The sequence below is a fragment of the Lolium rigidum genome, chromosome 5 (genome assembly GCF_022539505.1).
Source record: "Lolium rigidum isolate FL_2022 chromosome 5, APGP_CSIRO_Lrig_0.1, whole genome shotgun sequence".
NCBI lineage: Eukaryota > Viridiplantae > Streptophyta > Magnoliopsida > Poales > Poaceae > Lolium > Lolium rigidum.
Window position 1 is genome coordinate 164692376 of NC_061512.1, and position 16120 is coordinate 164708495.

Genomic DNA, 16120 nt, shown 5'->3' on the forward strand with positions numbered 1-16120 from the left:
TAGGCAAAATTGCACATACCGGACCGGACACGCTGGCTGGCCAAAATTGCAGATACGATTGCAGATAGGCCTAGCTCGCTATATATATGTCGACTCGCCTCGCCTCTCGATGCACCAACAGCACAGATCAACGTATTGCCATTGCGACTCGCGACTCGCGACTCGATTACGTGCGTGCTCGATCTTGATCGACAAGGAACTTTAGCGATCGAATATGGCGGGCGGGTCGGCGGCGGGGAGCGCGGCCGATGGGCGGAGGCAGGACTACCCCGGCCGGCTGACCCTGTTCGTGTTCATGGCGTGCCTCGTCGCGGCCACCGGAGGTCTCATCTTCGGCTACGACATCGGCATCTCCGGCGGGGTGACGTCCATGGACCCGTTCCTCAGCAAGTTCTTCCCGTCGGTGTACCGGAAGCAGCAGCAAGCCGACGACAGCAACCAGTACTGCAAGTTCGACAGCCAGCTGCTCACCATGTTCACCTCCTCGCTCTACCTCGCCGCGCTCGTCGCCTCGCTCGTCGCCGCCTCCGTCACCCGCGTCGCCGGCCGCAAGTGGTCCATGTTCATCGGCGGGGTCACCTTCCTCGCCGGCTGCGCGCTCAGCGGAGCCGCCCAGAACGTGGCCATGCTCATCCTCGGCCGCGTCCTGCTCGGCGTCGGTGTCGGCTTCGCCAACCAGAGCGTGCCGGTCTACCTCTCCGAGATGGCGCCCGCCAGGATGCGCGGCATGCTCAACAACGGTTTCCAACTCATGATCACCCTCGGTATCCTCGCCGCCAACCTCATCAACTACGGCACCGACAAGATCTCCGGCGGGTGGGGCTGGAGAGTCAGCCTCGCGCTCGCGGCGGTGCCCGCGGCCATCATCACCATCGGCTCCCTGTTCCTCCCGGACACGCCTAACTCCCTTCTGGAGCGCGGCAAGCCCGACGAAGCCAGGCGGATGCTCCAGCGCGTACGCGGAACCGACGACGTGGACACCGAGTACCACGACCTGGCGGCAGCGAGCGAGGCGTCCAGCGCCGTGGAGCGGCCGTGGCGCGACATCCTGAGGCGGAAGTACAGGCCGCAGCTGGTGATGGCGGTGGCGATCCCGCTGCTGCAGCAGCTCACGGGCATCAACGTCATCATGTTCTACGCGCCGGTGCTGTTCAAGACGCTCGGCTTCGGCGGCAGCGCGTCGCTCATGTCGGCGGTCATCACCGGCGTCGTCAACCTCGCGGCCACGCTGGTGTCGGTCTTCACGGTGGACAGGCTGGGGCGGCGCGTGCTTTTCCTGCAGGGCGGGGCGCAGATGTTCGCGAGCCAGGTGATTGTCGGCGCGCTCATCGGCGCCAAGCTCGGGTGGAGCGGCGTGGCGGAGATCCCGTCGGGGTACGCGGCGGCGGTGGTGGTGATGATGTGCGTCTACGTGGCGGGGTTCGCGTGGTCGTGGGGCCCGCTGGGGTGGCTGGTGCCGAGCGAGGTGATGCCGCTGGAGGTGCGGCCGGCGGGGCAGAGCATCACCGTGGCCGCCAACATGCTCATGACCTTCATCGTCGCTCAGGCCTTCCTCCCCATGCTCTGCCGCCTCAAGTTCGTGCTGTTCTTCTTCTTCGCCGCGTGGGTCGCCGCCATGACGCTCTTCGTCGCGCTCTTCGTGCCGGAGACCAAGGGGGTGCCCATCGAAGACATGGCCGACGTGTGGAAGGCGCACTGGTACTGGAGGCGCTTCGTCACGGACGACGATGGTGCCTCCCGACGTGTAGACCTCGAGATGGGCAACACCGTTGCCAAGAACTAGATTAGCTCAATATACTTTGATCTTCGTTAGCACTAATTTCTTAGTTCGTGAGTATTTAAATTCAGTAAATAGTAATAAATAGCTTAGCTCAATACGTTTTAGTTTTATTTAGCACTATTATTATTTTAGCTCGTAAGTATTTGCAGCTGATAAATATTGGCTTGTGTGCGTCAGCACTGTCAGTCCTTGCACAATTGTACATACCACATTGATTTCTGATAAATATATGAATAAGCAATTCCAAATTACATTTTTTGTGTTAACTAGTTTAAATGCCCGTGCGTTGCTACGGGTCCTCAAATTTTATTTTTTAATGCACATATATAATTCACAACTCACATGTGAAATTTAAAAAGATAGTAGATTTCTAGGTGGGTATATAGAGTAGCAAAGTAAACAATAAAAAAGAGAAATTCAATTCGTCTCCCGGGTGCGTATGCTCCTTCTACCAAAAAGTCATATTTCGAAATGTTGAAATGTTTTGACAAAAAAATCTACATGTGCCATAATATATGTGTGTGTCGTCAAATTTTCAAAAAATCAATATTTTTGTGGTCTTTGTAAAAATGAGAAAAATTATCTTGTGAAAAGCATTATTTTTCGCCACACACGTCACATGACAATTCGATTTTTTATGAAACGACTTTGTGAGCGCGTAGCACGTGCGAATTTTTGTTTCAATTATTTTGAAATACAAAATATGTGTAAAATGCATTTCAAAATAGAGGGAACATATGCTCCCATGTCCCAAAACACCACTCCCATAAAAAAGAGGACCAAATGTTGGTTGGATCTATCATAGAAGAACTTAAAATATAGCCATAAGATACATGAACGTAATAACAAGATAATATTGTTGTGCATCTGTGTGGTTTCAAATTCTAGGTAAAAATACATACATCACTGACGTATATCATATATCATGAGACAGAGCAATTAACTGGAGCGGTGATATCAACATATGTACAGGTCCAACAAACTTCCTAAAAGGGAAGGTCTGTTGCTACGGAGAAATAATCATACATGTAGGTGAATCTATCAATTGATCGCACTACCTTTCGAGAAAGGTCAGCCATATGATGCATGAAATGTTCATGCATTAATTTACCATCAGTCGCCCTCATTGTGATCGTGATCGATCTCGCCGCCGGCTTTGGATATGTAAAGATGTGTTAAATAGAATACTGCACCTTTTGGTTTAAATTGCAACTGCACTTAATACTGCTAGTCCGATACTACTTACGATATATTTAATTTAATATTTGGTTTTACTTATTGTGAAAAGCAAATATTAAATTTAATATTTGGTTTAAATTTTCAAAAAATCAATATTTTTGTGGTCTTTGTAAAAATGAGAAAAATTATCTTGTGAAAAGCATTATTTTTCGCCACACACGTCACATGACAATTCGATTTTTTATGAAACAACTTTGTGAGCGCGTAGCACGTGCGAATTTTTGTTTCAATTATTTTGAAATACAAAATATGTGTAAAATGCATTTCAAAATAGAGGGAACATATGCTCCCATGTCCCAAAACACCACTCCCATAAAAAAGAGGACCAAATGTTGGTTGGATCTATCATAGAAGAACTTAAAATATAGCCATAAGATACATGAACGTAATAACAAGATAATATTGTTGTGCATCTGTGTGGTTTCAAATTCTAGGTAAAAATACATACATCACTGACGTATATCATATATCATGAGACAGAGCAATTAACTGGAGCGGTGATATCAACATATGTACAGGTCCAACAAACTTCCTAAAAGGGAGGTCTGTTGCTACGGAGAAATAATCATACGTGTAGGTGAATCTATCAATTGATCGCACTACCTTTCGAGAAAGGTCAGCCATATGATGCATGAAATGTTCATGCATTAATTTACCATCAGTCGCCCTCATTGTGATCGTGATCGATCTCGCCGCCGGCTGCTCTCTGCTCAGAGCGCCCCCTGCCCGAGCTCGCCTCGCTCACCGCCGACTTCTCTCTACTCCGCCGTTGCCGCTGGTCCTCCTCTGCTCCGCGTGCGCGCCTCGCTGCGCCGCTCCTCCCGGCGTGTTCGTTGTCGTCGAGCGGGTCCTCCGCTGCGCCGCTTCTCCAGGCGCTCGCCTACTCGCAGCCCTACGCCGAGCTCGTCGTTGTCGTCGACGGATCGCCCTCCTCCCTGCGCCACTACGCCACCAGCTGCTGCGACGGCGAGGTCCTCTGCTCCCTGGACAAGATCGCTGTCCTCCCCTGAACAAGATCGCCGTTGTCCTGAACTGTTACCTGAAGAAGGAACTGCAGTTTAAACTCGAGTTTCAGTTTAAGATACCGTGTGAGATAAGGACCACCTAAATAGTCCTGAACTGTTACCTGAAGAAGGTACCGCGGTTCGGTTTGAATTGTCCTCAAGAAGGGTAGGGAACTTGATCCCTGTTGTTGGTTTTGTCACATCTTCTGGCAAGATTGTTCTTGGCACACCAACACGAGCACAGCCTGGACGCCTTTCTTCCAAATACTCTGATTTGTGTACCATCTTTTCCAAACTAATTGAATCCATGAGCATCTTTGGTAACCTTTCATAACAGGATGTGTTGCAGGGAAGTAAAATGTAGCTACACAGGAATATACAGTGATTGCTTGAGATCCTCAGTTTCAAAGAAGCAAAATCATTCCACACAACAATCAGGAACCCCAACAGCACAATGATCTACCTAATTAGATTTACCGGAAGAGTTCAACAATGTAAAGTTGTTGTATTTGTCTCTAAGAAGTAGAGGCCATCTGCACCTTCACATTTGTTAGGTCCTATGACATTACTTTCTGCTTATAATGCCATTTTGTCTTTCTGCATTCTTTTGTCTTTCTAATTACTACTTGACAGAGCATAATTCACCTTAATATTCCTCTTAAAAAATGTGAGTTGGAACAAATTCAGAAATGCAGAACATGTAAAACATGTAACATGTAAGGACAAGCAGCTAGGTGTGGATGGCCACAAATTCCGTGTGTTAAAATTCATGGGAGCCTCTGTGTTATGACTACTTCAAGTGTCATGACTACAAATACAGCTATCCTTGCCACAACTAAACTCTTCTAGGCATACAAAAAGGCTTTTATCTATATGGATAGGAAAATAATTCTACAGCGCAAATGCAGTTAGAAAGATCAGACAGTGTGACAACACGAGCATCCTTCACTAAGGAAGTGAAATCAGGAGAAGCATAGGAGTATGACGGATCAAGCTGCCATAATTTCTTTGAACAAAACAAAGACATAGTATTCTATAGGTGGGCTTCTAGTTTCCTTTAGTTAAAAGAAACACATAGTTGCATTCTAATGTTATTTCCAAAGTACCAAAACGGGTGGCCAGTTATCTCAGAAAAGGAGTAGATTGAAGAAAAAGTTCAGACCTGCAGAACTGTATTTTCATGAATGAACCTAACAATGAATTTTATTTCCATGGCAGTCATGCTTCTTCACTGTGATAACCTCTTCGCAATCTGAAGCTATGACACATCTTGTTTCTTGGAGATCGGCAGCAAGGGCACCTTACAAGCAATTGTTTCCAATATGGCTGGCTCTGAAAAACCAGGGCAATCAAGAGCTGATGAACCCAAATAAACACCATCGATCTACGGCAAATTGCAGCTACCACCCCACGGTCGTCATAGCGAGCCAGAGCAACATCAACATTCATTTTCACATCACCATCAAGGGGAGGATTCGAAGATCTGAAGACTCGTCGAGGAAGACGTGAGCCCAAACGTATCTGTTTTGTTGCAGACTCATTGATCATGCCTTGAATCTCTGGCTCAGTAGGATTCTGACCCAGGGAACTCATGACAGTTCCCAGCTCCTTAGTGGTAATGCAACCTGCAAAGAACGCATGACAGTAATGTTATTCAACTCCAGGACTTGTTCAGCCCTTAGGTATCACTGTGTATGGTCAAGATCATCAATTTGTGTCTGTCTATAATTCTATAAACAGATAAAACAAAATCTAAGACCAAAACCGAATCTAACATAGGCTGATTACACCAATTAATCTCCTCCATGTCGTTCTCATCCTCTCCCAAGTACCCAGTTCAGCACCCAACGAATCAACAGAAACTTGGAGCCCAAAATCAAGGATAGAGAGAGGGGCAGATATATTCGTCTCACCGTGGGAGCGGTTGCCGCCGACATGATGAGCGGTCATGACGAGGCCGGCGACGACGCCACATTGCACCGTCGACCAGGTCGTCCTCACTGGTGAGGGAGAAGGTGTAGTCGTCCATGCACGCCATCCTCGGCCCGCCGGTCGGACGCCGCTGGGAAGCTACAACGCGGATCCGTCGAAAAAGTCCAATTTTGGGATGCAATGAGATGGAGGCTGCAGGGCTGGGGGAGGGAGCAACGGTGGATGCGGAAGCGGATCCCATCGCGGGCAAGCGCGTTGAAGCTATCCTCGACGCGAATCCAGAGCTCGGCGACATCGACGGAGCCGGTGGTGGCGGCGGACCTTGAGCGCGCGCTTGGCACCGGCGCGCGACCGGTTGACCCGCGACTGGATGCGTGGGGGAACGGCCGCGCGGGGGAGGGGGGGCTGCGGGAGGCGAGAGAGCCGCGTCGGCCGACGCCATGGTAGCTAGCGCGAGAGCAGCGCGAGCGATGCATCAGGCGGAGCAGCTGGAGGCGGAGCGGAGGCGGATAGGAAAGAGAGACCAATTCGCTCGACACTCTCCGCGGGGGACTCCGCGGGACGGAGGGAGTATCGATCGATGAGGACGACCAAAAACTAAACGTATTGGATGGCAGAATAAGGAACCACTTTAGTCTTTTTAAGTAGTAGAGAATCTTGAGGCCGGCTTGAGTCTTTTTTCTTAAGAGCAATGTTTCTCTCTATAATACTATGTCATTCAAGTATGAGTAATGTAGTGTTATCATGTTAAATATAGTACTCCCTCGGTTCCATAAATTGTCTTATAGTAGTGAACAGAGAGAGTACTTTTTTCTATTTCGCCCGTGTCGCTCCTCTTTTGGTGGCACAAGAGGAGAAGAATATCAAGTCACAGACTTGTGAGTTGTGACAACCCCTTAGGTCGCATCCTCTTGCTTTTGGCCAAATGAACGACCAAGCCCATCCTTCACTTCGAACAAGTAGTTGATTGAATTATATAAACTTACACTTATTTTCTCTTTCCTCTACTATTACGACATGGTTAAAATTCACAGTGCAACCATCTTTTACGCGCATGGTCATCTTTGTGAGTTTTGTTAGATTAAATTGTCATTGCAACGGACGACTTTCTCATCAATAACAATAGCGTTTGCGTAGATTTTGTGAATCTTTATTTCCTTTTTTGGGAAAATACACATAAGCAACATTTTATCTTACTTCCTTGTCCCATGAAACATATCTTAACTTTGTCTAATTGTGTAAATAAGGATCTATCTAGATACTAAAGACACCTCATGAATAACATGGAGTATATATTTTTCAAGTAAAAACAAAAGAAAGTTGAATTTATTAGTGTAGAGTGTTCTATTTGCATGCATGTACCTCTACCTTCGGTTGGGTGTTCATCTGAAAAAGAAGACCAGTTTGAACAGGCCAGCCATGACCTGATGAACCTGGGCCGTATCAGTAGGCTTGGTGTGAAGTCACTCATTGTCCTTTATTTTGAACATTTAAAATATGTATTTTATAAAGTTTTTTTTTGAAAAAAATATGTACATATACGTGGCAATGACATGTACTTTGTGCCCAAAGTCTTAATCCCCAATTACCCTGTATTCTAACTCTATACAAAAAAAGACAAAATCATAGATCTGGAGTACTGGGCAACACTCCTTCAAACCTTATCAGATTTTATCTTTACTACGGAGTACATAGAAAAATTTGAAGCTCCAAATGAATTTTCCGGTGCTACCTGTACGGCTGGTACCCCTGGCCAGTGGCAGTCCGCCCAGGGTACAGAAAAAACGCAAGGTGAGCTGGCGCGTTGGTCTCGCAGATCCCGCCCACCTTAGCCTGGGCCCACCACGCCGGTAATTTCCACCACCGGGACCCACGCACCCTTGAAGCCACCGCTGGGCAGAGTCCACACAACAACCCCTCAACCGCATCCCACGGCACCTCACTCGCGCGTGGGCCCAAACCGGACTTGCCCCACGGCCGTTTCCTCCGGCTCACCGTGCACCCGGTGCATGCCCGCAGCCGGCCAATCCATCTCCCACTGACATCCGGGCCCAGCGCGACCGCCTGGCCCCACCTGTCACACAGCCAGACGATGCCAGCTCAGCCCGTCCTCGCCGGTCCTTAAAACCCTCCGCCCACCAACCCGAACCCACTCGCTCCCCCATCTCACCAGCCCGCCCGCCTCCTCGTGCCCTCCGCCGCCGCCGGAGCCGCAGCAGCCTCGAGCCCTCCGCCCGCGCTCCCGGAACACACCGGCCCACCGCCGCAATGCAGAGCGCGGCGGCCATCGGGCTCGTCCGGCCGTGCGCCGCGCGGCCCGTCCTCAGGAACCCTACCCGCCTCCCGCCCGCCCGCGCCGCCCTCCGCCTCTCCTCCGCCGCCGCGGCCCCCCGCGCGGGCCTCGTCGCCGGGCTGGGCCGCATCGGGCTCGTGCCGGCGTCGCCCGACCACGAGAGGAGGAGCGTGGCCGCCGCGGCCGCGGCGTCCGGGAAGGCAGCCGCGGAGGAGCCCGCGGAGGAAGGCGGGGCGGCGCTCGGCAAGACGCTGCAGCTCGGCGTCTTCTTCGGCCTCTGGTACCTCTTCAACATCTACTTCAACATCTACAACAAGCAGGTCAGCTGAGTACACTAATTTTTTTTTTGCACCCCAAAGCTGGCTTCCTAGTTTATTAAGCTAGCGCGCGCCTTCGATCTGGTTAGCTGGCCCGGAGAATTGGGGAGATTCGCTAGTTTCGGTGCGTGCTAACTGCGAACGACAGATCCCACCCAAGCGATACCCGCATCTTCCTAATTCAGACGATTTCCAGTTTCTGAATTTTCTCCATGCGTGCCTGTCTGCATGACAGGGCGTGGAATTTCCTCCGTATTGCCAAGTGATCTTGGCTGGAGCTTTCAGACTAGATTCATTTAATTCTAACAGAGTACTGAACTTGTAATAAGTCATCATTAGATTCATTGAATTCTAACGGAGTAAAGTTGAAGTACCTTTGTGCCTCCTATTGTGAAAATGTGCTGTGAACAGCGTCTGTCTGTATTCTAGGTACTGAACTTGAAGCTCCTTTCTGAACAAGCTTTATGCATATAAGTAAATACATTAGAAAGTGCACATGCCAGAACCCATGCGCATCATCGGTACTCCTGATCAAATCAGGGTCCTTAGGTGCTTCCTATGTGCTTGTCTTACAAGGAAGCATATGCCTCTTTCGAGATTCCATGAAGCATTCATATGCTTGTTGAATTCGCAGAGTCTGTCATAATGTCATGCAACAGTGTGTTTTAACCTCTGGTTTTAATCCTAGCGACATATATATATCCATTACTTTGTCCCCTATGTGATTTGAATGGGCGACATGCACATTCTTGTTGTTCTACAAATAACCTTGCTACTAAGTTTTCCCCAGCATTTGTCACGTGTCACAATTTGATGTTGTTCCTAAGTTTTCCCAGCATTATTAGGTTGCGAAAATGTATTCTAAACAGCATTTTGTCTATGTTTTAGGTATTGAACTTGAAGCACCTCTTTCTGAACAAGCTTTTTTAGCATAAGTAAATAGATTTGTAAGTACACATGACCGGACCCAGGATCATCATCGGTAATAGTAATTCAGATGAAATCAGGGTGCTTAGGAGCTTCCTGCTTGTCTGTTTAGGTGCTTTAGGAAGCATATGCGGGTATGCCTCCTTTGCGCTTCCATGAAGCATTCATTTTCTGTTGAATTCACACTGTCTGTCATAGTGTACTGCAACAATGTGATTTAACACCTGGTTTTAATCCTATCGACATATATGCCCATTACTTTGTCCCTTATGTGATTTGAATGGGAAACATGCGCATTCTTCTTGTAGTACAAATAACCTCGCTCCTACGTTTCCCCATCATTTGGTATATGACAATTTTGAGTTCTTTCCTGAGAAATTTCTGTATGATTTCATAAATACCTATATATAATGCAACTTTATTTACTGATACTATATTTAACAGGTCCTCAAGGTTTTCCCATATCCCATAAACATCACAACAGTTCAGTTTGCTGTTGGAACTGTCATTTCCTTGTTCCTGTGGATCACTGGTATCCTTAAAAGACCAAAGATTTCTGGTGCACAGGTAATTTTTTGCTTTCCTGTGACAAACGAGTACGGCTATATTGCACAATTAGAACATGTGTCTAATTCCTCTTATTTCCCAGCTTCTTGCTATCCTCCCTCTGGCTATTGTCCATACGATGGGCAATCTTTTCACAAACATGAGCCTTGGAAAGGTTGCGGTGTCATTTACACATACCATCAAGGCCATGGAGCCTTTCTTCTCTGTTCTCCTTTCAGCAATGTTCCTTGGCGAGGTACATTCTCTTCTTGTGTGATCAATAAAATTGAGCTGTGCATTATCTAAGATTATCATTGTTGTTTTATGGTTTTGTTCTGACACATGGATGATTGTGCAGCTGCCCACTCCTTGGGTTATTTTGTCTCTTCTTCCTATTGTTGGTGGCGTTGCATTAGCATCTATTTCCGAAGCTTCTTTTAACTGGTAAGCACTCCTTCATTCGAGTGAAATAATTGTTGTGTTTCGAAGCTTGATTTTGATGTGCACATTACAGCTCTGATATATGCCTCTTCAGTTTCATCTGAGGTTGTCTGAGGGCTGATGTGTGTTTTTTGTGTGTCCATACTCGTTTGTGTTAATATCATCTCCTTGACTCAAATGATGTCCTTTGCTCATTTGTGCATTATGGTGATTAATGTGTCATTTAAATGTAATCAGGGCTGGATTTTTGGCTGCTATGGCTTCAAATGTGACCTTCCAGTCAAGGAATGTCCTCAGCAAGAAGCTTATGCTGAAGAAAGAGGTAACTAAGTCATCAATTTACATTTGTCTTGGATAGTGGTAACTGAGTTATCGATTTACATTTCTCTTGAATAATGAATTTGCCCCCACAACAAAAGTGATGTCTTGAATAATGAATATGCAGAAAAACTTTCTAGTCTTTGCCTATTACTGACTTTATGAATGTCTGCATTGGCCACATGAAAATGATGTGTGTATTAGTATGAAAAGTATCATCATAATGTTATGACTATGATTGATATGGTATCATTTTTTTTTCCGGTGGATGGTACTCTCATTTATGAATGTGTGCATAGGCCTTCTGCTTTTACCGTTGACTATAGTACTGTATGAAACTGTGACCACATTCTAACCTTCATATTTTCCCAGACTCTGATGAAAAATGAGTTATTGATTTACGCATCTTTTGAAAGATGAATTACTCTTGCAACAAAATTGATGTCTTGGATGACACTCCATGCAGCCAAACTTTATAGTCTTTGGCCATCACAGACTTTATGAATGTCTACAAACTGGCCACATGAAAATGTTACATGTGTTAGTATAAAAAAAGAATTGTCATAATGTTATAACTATAATTGATGGGAGCAGTATTTGGTAATGGTACTCTCATTTATGAATGTGTGCATAGGCCTTCTGCTTTTACCCTTTGACTACAATACTGTATGAAGATGTGATGATATTCTAACCTTCATCTTTTCCCCAACTCTGACCAGGCATCTCTGGACAACATTAATCTCTTCTCTATTATTACCGTCATGTCATTCTTCCTCTTGGCCCCAGTTACCTTGCTGACAGAAGGTGTCAAGGTCACTCCTACGTTTCTGCAGACTGCTGTGAGTATCCACATTGGTTATTTGTCTGCCGAGCCCTTAACACTAAGATTGTCTTGTTTGAAATCTTACTATGTTCTTTCTTGTACAGGGTCTAAACTTGCAGCAAGTGTACACAAGGTCTTTGATTGCTGCATTCTGTTTCCATGCATACCAACAGGTCAGTGATCTACTTAGTTTCTGATATGTGATGATTCGTTTTGTTATCAGTATGCCTCTATATAACTCATGCCAGAATGGATGTGTCCTCTTCCGTGCGCACATGTGCTTATTAAAAAAAAATTCTTACTAGTTTTGACTTTTGATATATTGAAGGTGTCATACATGATCCTCGCAAGGGTGTCTCCTGTGACACATTCCGTCGGCAACTGTGTGAAGCGTGTGGTGGTTATTGTTACATCCGTTCTGTTCTTCAAGACCCCTGTGTCTCCAATCAACTCTATCGGTAAGCCTATGTTTGACCCCACAGTTTTCTTACAAAGCACCTTCAGTTTGTCCCTGGTAGCTAAGCAGGCTGATCCCGCAGCATTTTGTTGCTGGCTTCGCTACTGATTGATCATATCATATCCTCTTTACATATTTGAAATCTCTACCTATTCAGGAACCGCGATCGCTCTTGCTGGAGTTTTCCTCTACTCGCAACTGAAGAGACTTCAGCCCAAGCCCAAGGCTGCTTGATTGAATTCTGGTATTCGTCAATTTCAGTAGTGAAAGGGAGGGTCGACAAACCGTTGAAATCAGTGCTCTTAGTTTAGACGGATATTTTGGGAAGCCTCGTTGAGTACTAGTACCACCGCACAGGATCATTTGTAATTCAGTTATGAGCATGTTAACCAGGCAAGTTTTGGAGTCTCTTTCACCGGTTCTGTACGTAGACGGTTTAGTTTTTTTTAATAAAACCTGCAATGAAGTTTGAATCGTCTTGATAAATTTCGAATCGCTGATGACATTCATCAGTTGCTTCCGTGACCGTTCGATTTCGTCTGCCTGCTGCTGAGATGTGTCAGGCGGGATGGCCCGGTCACTCTGCTACCTTGTTTGTTGGTGTTGGCCAAGTGGATGTACGGTGTACCCCTACCATGAGCAGGTGGAGCTCTATGCCCTGAATCCCTGCTCTAGCTACATTCAGTAGCCCATCACCCTGCATACATCAGGTCTCGTCACGTTGGGAGGCGAGCTGCGCTGCATGCATGTCATCCATGCCACTGGAGGATGGGTTCTGTCACGTTGGTGTGTACTAACCCACTAAATGACATGATTCCTCTCAGCTATCTGCACCCGATAGCTGCTTTCAAGTTGTACAGAGAAAATTTAGACAAAAAAGTGGTTAAACAATGTCTTTTTGCTAGATACTGATCCGAGATAAAACTTGCAATAATTTCAACGAAATCACTAACAACTCGCGTGCGCTTTCGCAATAAAACAAATATGAATTTGTTACGATCGAAAAGCAGGTAGTCCCTCTATTACAGTATAAGAGCATCTCCACTAGTGCCCCCCCCCCCCTCCCCAAATAGCAAGGGCGTTGGTACTGCATCCTTTATTTGGGGGTGTTGTTTCCACGCTGGCGATTCCGATAGATGATTTGAATTAAAATCTCAAATAAAAGCATAAAAATTCGAATAAAGAAAAGAAACACTCCACAAATTAATACATAATTGAGAACATGGTTTACACTAAGGCTGGCCATAGTGGGTAGTATCATATAATAGTATCATGTATATGATACTTTTCTATGATACTAGATTCATAATGCATAGTATCATAGACTAGTATCATAGTTTTGCTATATTAATTGATTTGTAGAATCCCAATACAAATTTGTGTACAAGATTTATTTGATACTAACTTTTCTCGTGATGTGCGCTATGATACATTATCTACCTATGATACTCTAATCTCCTCTCTCATCTATAATTACCTGCCACATCAACATTTTGGTGGGGCTAGGATGCATGATACTAGCTATGATACTAGCACTATGGCCAGCCTAAGATAATTTGAAACATGGTTTTTCACAAACTAATACATAGTTTGAACTAACACAAATTAAAATATTAGAAAATGAGGAAACCTAACTACTGTTGGCATCACAGGGTTCGTGTGTTCGCTGCCAAGAAAGAACACTCCCAGGCACTCCCAGTCAACCAAACTGGAAAATCCAGCTGGTGATGATAGCATCCAAAAACATGCGTGCATATTTTCGCTGCGAAGAAACAACACTCAGTCGTCGTCCTCCTCGGCGCTGTCACCGTGGTAGTGCCGGCGGCATCGCGTCTCGTCGAACACCTTGACGCTCATGTCGCCCTTGCCAAGGTAGGAGACCGTGAGCACGAAGCTGGATTCGACGTGGTGGTAGCGTGCGAACTTCTCACAGCCGGTGTGGAGGTATATCTTGACACGCGCGTCGAAGATCACGTCCACAATCCATCGGCAGCAGCCGCAGGCAGCCTCCCGCAGCGAGGCTGGCTCGTTGCCGGCGACGAAGTCGACGAACTTGTTCGACAGCCTCTGGATGCCGAGTGATTCACCCTTGAGGATGACGACGAACTCGAACATCACTTCCCACTCCTTCTCCTGCAGGTCCGATGATGAAGACGACGGCGTCACAAGCGACGACGAGCGTGCAGCTCTGCCGCGACCACGACCACGGCCGCAACCTCGGCCTCGGCCTCTACCAGACATGGCATCGTCTCTTCAGATGGTGGCGCTAGGGTTGGGGAGAGAGGCGCTAGGGTTTGTGTGGGAGGGACGATGCGAGAGCGCCCTTTTTATAGGTCGGAGGGAGGCAGGGGAGCGATGGCGCTCATTAACGCTGGCACAGAGAGCTAGACGCGACGACACGGTTCGCTGCGCGTCTGCGGAAACTGCACCGCCGCTGCGCGCCAATAACTTCGGTCGCGAGGTAGCCGACGGTTAGGTTAAAATTAAATGTGTCGTTGACGCGTCGAACCCGCCACTCCCCGCTGGCGTCGACTTTTGGGATGTGTGGCTGATAGGTGGCTCCCACGCCCAAAATTTTCCGCCTCGAGAGGCCCGGCGCGCCCGATTCACGCCCTTCACCAAGGGGACGGCACGGGTGTGGTGACCCTGCATACCACTGCATGTTGTAGTATGCCAGTCGTTGATATAACATTCGCGAAGTACCATTCCGCAAATATTACATCCCTCAGAGTAGTACAACAGAACATAGCAGGGTCCATAACTCATTCACATATTATTACAACTAACATACACAAGTCGTCTCGGAGCTCCTCTTGGGTCCCGAGAGGATAACTCCTGGGTTCGAGGCGAACCCAACTTAGCTTACAATACCATAGTCTCATTAAACTAAGCATTTATTTAATCGAGCGACTACATGGTAAGAGTTTGTGCTGCTCGGCTACTACTACTCCTCGAGATATCTCTAGGCTTGTTCTCCTCCGGAAGCCTCCCCGGATCCGTAAGACGATGATGTAGTCTACACCTTCAACACCTCCCGAGAGGTCGGGTTCTTCATAGCCGATGATCTCGGCTCCTTCATTGTTGTCGTAGTCCTCCTCCGGACGATTCGGACAATCTAAGCATGGGATTTAAGAGTGGTATGAGTACGAGCGTACTCAACAAGTTCATTATAGATAAGAGGTGTTTAATGCACTAGCTACGATATTAGACCGGAAAGTCTAATACCAATGCAAGTTTTGATAAACATTTCTTCAAGAGATTGCTTTTATTTCAAAGAGCTATGTCCGTCGGCCTTCACCGGTTTACTAGAACTTCATGGAGCTCCTTTCCGGCCGCGTTCGCGGTTCCTCAATCCCGGAACGAGGAGTGACGAGTCACGATTCTTTACACTCTGCGAGGTGTGTTGCTTTACCCATAAGAGATCTTAACCTTGGTGCCAACCGGGCAGCTTTCCCGTCCACACTTCCTTCGGTGTGAGGCCCGGTATAAGGTCTAGCCAATCATGTTCCTCCGCTACCTCGAACACCCACCCTTTGTTGCATGCGCCGACCACGGGTCCACGTCGGTCCCATTATTCCCGTAATTTCGGGGTGGACCCCGACCACGACAACGAGTCTTGGGCTCTTACCATACACTCCTACGCCGGTGGCTGCAACCCATCATAGACCGCATTACCGTGGGGAATTAGAATGGGATCCCCACCCTCCGGTTGTTCCGCAAGACACAAGCTGCTACGGCAAGCAATGCTTTACCGTGGGGAATTAGAATGGGATCCCCACCCTCCGGTTGTTCCGCCGTGACACAAGCTCGCTACGGTAAGCGCATCCGTTGATGAACGAGAGGTGGAAACACTTTTGACTACTCCGTCCCACTCCGGATCTTATGGTTAACACGGGTATTACGGCACAAGAATCACTTGGCGACATTTGTTGTTTAATCCTAGATGGATATAAACCCGTGCAATGGAACCTCCACCATATCAACACATTCCATGGTTCCATTGCCCACCACTTAGTCATATTCATAGTTATGAAAGTAGTGGT

At 47.1% G+C, this 16120-nt stretch overlaps 2 protein-coding genes across 2 annotated transcripts; both read left to right on the forward strand.

The window, feature by feature from the left end:
* The first annotated feature begins 214 nt into the window (after nt 1–214).
* On the forward strand, nt 215–1783 carry LOC124656648 (sugar transport protein MST6-like). Its single transcript, XM_047195355.1, has one exon. The coding sequence runs from the start codon at nt 215–217 to the stop codon at nt 1781–1783; it is 1569 nt and encodes a 522-aa protein (XP_047051311.1).
* Nucleotides 1784–8197: 6414 nt separating this feature from the next.
* On the forward strand, nt 8198–12563 carry LOC124652467 (phosphoenolpyruvate/phosphate translocator 1, chloroplastic-like). Its single transcript, XM_047191481.1, has 9 exons — nt 8198–8568; nt 9937–10059; nt 10142–10294; nt 10397–10482; nt 10717–10801; nt 11517–11636; nt 11725–11793; nt 11949–12078; nt 12235–12563. The coding sequence occupies exons 1-9, from the start codon at nt 8224–8226 to the stop codon at nt 12309–12311; spliced, it is 1188 nt and encodes a 395-aa protein (XP_047047437.1). The 5' UTR covers nt 8198–8223; the 3' UTR covers nt 12312–12563.
* The last annotated feature ends 3557 nt before the right edge of the window (nt 12564–16120 follow it).

Bases quoted from the DNA above. Each gene is read 5' to 3' on its own strand.
- LOC124656648 (XM_047195355.1), top strand. From the start codon at position 215: ATGGCGGGCGGGTCGGCGGCGGGGAGCGCGGCCGATGGGCGGAGGCAG.
- LOC124652467 (XM_047191481.1), top strand. From the start codon at position 8,224: ATGCAGAGCGCGGCGGCCATCGGGCTCGTCCGGCCGTGCGCCGCGCGG. The intron at 8,569-9,936 runs GTCAGCTGAGTA...TATATTTAACAG, and splicing joins TCAACATCTACAACAAGCAG to GTCCTCAAGGTTTTCCCATA. The intron at 12,079-12,234 runs GTAAGCCTATGT...CTACCTATTCAG, and splicing joins GTCTCCAATCAACTCTATCG to GAACCGCGATCGCTCTTGCT.